General features: G+C 37.3%; 1 protein-coding gene across 1 annotated transcript in view; it reads left to right on the top strand.

Annotated features, from left to right (window-relative positions):
* Positions 1–1,839: 1,839 nt before the first annotated feature.
* The window catches only part of WFS1 (Wolfram syndrome 1 (wolframin)), a gene marked incomplete at its 5' end in the record, with an annotated part of 3,770 nt that continues 1,887 nt past the window's right edge, over positions 1,840–3,722 (top strand). Inside the window, 2 exons of the mRNA XM_010143615.1 lie at positions 1,840–1,985; positions 3,646–3,715. Coding sequence (XP_010141917.1) covers positions 1,840–1,985; positions 3,646–3,715 — 216 coding nt within the window. The remainder of the gene's footprint in view (positions 1,986–3,645; positions 3,716–3,722) is intronic.

The raw sequence follows: 3,722 nt of genomic DNA, 5'->3' as shown, positions 1-3,722 counted from the left end.
TGCCAGCAGTAGATTCTTCCTTCAGTTTTAACAAATTGCCAATACTTGGAAGATAATTTTTAAGCCAGATGTGTGTTAGCAGCCACATGATCTGGGCTATCCTTAATGGAGGTATAAACAAAATTAGAGCTGACGTTGACAATAGACAGCTGTGTGCCTGAGAGCGTATGTGTCACTACGTATAGATGGCCTATCAAATGTAATGTTACTAACTGCTTCCCTCTCAGGATGTCCTGTGGTTCTGAAAAAGCAGCGTTAAGGAATTCTTGTGAGGTTCTAACCATGTCTGCTTGCTGATTCCACACCAAAAAGCCTATCTTTTACCACTGTGTATTATGTCCCAATAGGACAATAAATTCAGATGACACATTTGGTATTAGGCTTTATCCAAACCCCAGCAAGACAACTAAGGAGTCTCACTGATTTCTTTGAGCCTTACAGTCTGTGAATTACAAGAATAGCTAGCAAAAATAAATCCTTTTTCGTTTCTTGGGAGGCATGCCAGACGGAGTTTTGTGGGACATACAGGTACATGCAGTAAAGGGGGAATGTAAAAGTCCAAGCAAAAGGCAACGAAAGTTAGATCGTAAGCTGTTGTTTTTCTGTTGAAATTTAACACCCCTCTTCCTGTAGCAGGTGTCTCAATACAAATACTTTGTTCTGTATCTACAGCGCTTTCAGTATTAAATACTGATATATTTATATGTAACTTCTATAAATATAGCATTTTTTTAAAATTTAAAGATTAATAGACTCATACCCACTAATCCTCCAATTTTACTTTAGTGAAACATTTCAGATTTCTGTCTCCTTAAAATCTCAAACTAGTATTAAACAGGCTAGCTTTCATATCTTAGTATCAGCTGACTAGCTACACTTACTGTGTAGGAGGTGTGTTACAGGTTTTTTGTCATTCGAGTCTTTCTTATCTACAGCCATGTGATTTGCTTCAGTGTGTGGGGAAAAAAAGCTGCTGTCGCTTACACTCCTTTACAAACCGCATCAAGCTTGTCTACCATAGAAACTGGCTAATCCGTGCTCATGTAAGGAGCTGGCTGTGGGAAGGGTTTGAAGCAGTGTGTAGATAATCTTCTGTCTTTGCATCCCTCCTGCTCACAGGAGTGGATAAGGATCTTCCAGGACAGAGTGATACATTTTGTCTCAGTGTACAACTGAGCAAAGTATATTTTGTTGCTGGCTATCTATTTAAGATCACAGCTCATAGAGTTTGGGGGAGGCCCTTTGTATATATCCACGAAGCATGTTAAATTAATACAGTGTACATAATCTATATTTAGTATTCTAGGTATGAATAATTGGGCATTTCCCATATTAATATGTCTGTAACTTCTGAATGCAGAAAAATGGCTGTTAAATGCCAAATCAGAAATCAGTTTTTCTGTTAATAACATACAGATAATTCATTAGTGTTCCTGTACAGTTCTTTTTCAATGTGGCTGTTAGTTAAAGGTTTCTCCCAAGCAAGTACCCAAGATGATTTAAAACTGTGTGACCTAATCCAGTAGTCTTTTTTTCCTTGGAACACTTGCAGATAAGTTATAGTCATTCACTCCCTACTCCTACTTACTGGTGTAAAGCAGCAGGTAAGGTTATTGACAAGATTTAGAGTAAGTCATATACTGCTGGCACAAGCAGCTTGTTTTCAGCACAGATCTCAGGACAAGTTGCAAGGTAAGCCTGTGTTGTTGCTAGTTCAGTTTTTGAATCCCAGAGTAATTTTCTTTTCTCTAGTATTAAAGGTAATCTGATATTCCAACTCCTAATCAGTACAGTGCAGTAGTGATACTCTTTACTCAAAGTCTTTGTTTTATCTTTTAGCTAAAAAATTTATTGCTCTGGATGACTTTGTTGAAATTACCAAGAAGTACGCAAAGGGAATCATCCCATCTAACCTGATTATGCAGGAAGAGGACGATGATGAATTGGCGGGGAAGACTCCTGAAGAGTTACCCTTGCGACTGAAGGTAAACAGGCAATGCTGCACAAGTTATGTTGAAGAGGTCTTAACTTGCATATTTCAGACAAGACAGAGGTGACTTGCACTTAAAGCTGATGTTTAGTCTGTATAAGTCAATACAATAATTGTTGCTATAATTTCTTTTTGGACTTGACTTCATATATATATAAAGAGTTTCATATATATGAGTCATGTATTTAAGAGAAAGGGGTGATGGTTTTCCTTGGAAGAGAGCAATCTACCTTCTTTACATCTCGGTGCAAATGTAAATATCCCTGTCACAACTGCTGTATTTTTATTACAGATATTATTATATGTTCATATCTTTCTTATTTAAACAGGAGCAAACAGGTGGGGAAAATCATCCACACCTTGAGGTGTGGATAGGTTCTGTTATGAAGGAATTCAAGAATGATGGAATTCACTTTTAGTGGTCTTCTATACTGATACTTCTTTTAGGTAGTGAAAGGAGAAGGGAAAATGAAGGTGCATGCATTCAATACTGCTGTAAATCTCAAGCAAGGTAGGGGGTTTTTAGCTGCTGACATGAGGGTTTTTGCTGTAATTGTCATTTTGTTGTCCATTGTCATATGGCAGAGGGGAAAAAAGGGGGGAGGTAAGGGGGTATCTCTTTCCAATCTTTTGAATAACTAATATTCTGAAAGAGATGCATTTACCAAGGATGGGGATACCTTCACTAAAAATAAGTTTACGTGCAAGTCATTGTGTGTGTGTGGCCCTGGTTCATCACAATGCATAGATCTCTGCTGAAGCATTCTTGCCCTTTCCCTTTAATTAATATAAAAGCATAAGTTCTCAGAAAACAAAACCAAAAACTATCCTTTTATAGGATAGGGATTGTTTTGAGTATCTTATGTGCAGATACGCTATTTGAATATGTGTTTGAAAAATCCTGTACCTTTTTATTTATCCTGTGTAAATGTGTGATTGGTCATAGGGAGAGGATTCAGTCCAGCAGTTCCTCTGTTGTCTGGTGACTGTGCTGGAAAATGCTGCGTAAGATAGGTAGAATTTTAAGATTCTGAGCAGTTGCTGTTGAGGAGTTAAAAGAATTCCTAAACAGGTAGTAATTATATTTGAAGATGCCTCTGCTGGTTCCAGACCAGATTTTGACAGCTACGTCCCTAGATGCTTGGGAAGAATAATTGTAAAGATAAGCCACAACTGTAAAGACTTCCTGTAAGTGCATGTGAATCAAGTGCACTGGTTCCTGTAGTATATATGTGTATGATAATGACAGCATAATCCTTGCAGAGTAGTGGCAAAGTACTTTAAAGCTACAGTACTCACAGCTCAAGTAATGACTTAAGATAGTACAAGACTGCAGCTATGTGGTTTATCTTCAGTATGAAGTTAGCAGAGCAGAATATTTGACTAGGAAGCCATTTAATTACATGTGTCAAAAGCAATGAAATACATCTTTCCCGAAATCAAAATCGCCTCTAAGCTTCATCTGACTGAATTAACCAAAATAGACCTAACAATTTGAAAGTAATCTCATCTTATTGGCAACATTCGTCTGAAATAAGAATATTTTCATGTCAGCTGAGGTTAGAAAACTGACTGCTACTGCTTCAGCAAAGAATATCTATGATGTAAACATTCAAAACTGCTCATAAATAAAATGCATCTTTCTCTCTTTCCAGGTTGTAAAATACCCGCTTCATGCCATTATGGAAATTAAAGAATACCTTATAGATATTGCATCAAAGGCAGGCATGCC

The sequence above is a fragment of the Buceros rhinoceros genome, unplaced genomic scaffold, assembly GCF_000710305.1.
Source record: "Buceros rhinoceros silvestris isolate BGI_N320 unplaced genomic scaffold, ASM71030v1 scaffold5009, whole genome shotgun sequence".
Taxonomy (NCBI): Eukaryota; Metazoa; Chordata; class Aves; order Bucerotiformes; family Bucerotidae; genus Buceros; species Buceros rhinoceros.
Note: the sequence above shows the minus strand (reverse complement) of the source record. Positions and strands in the feature narration are given on the sequence as shown.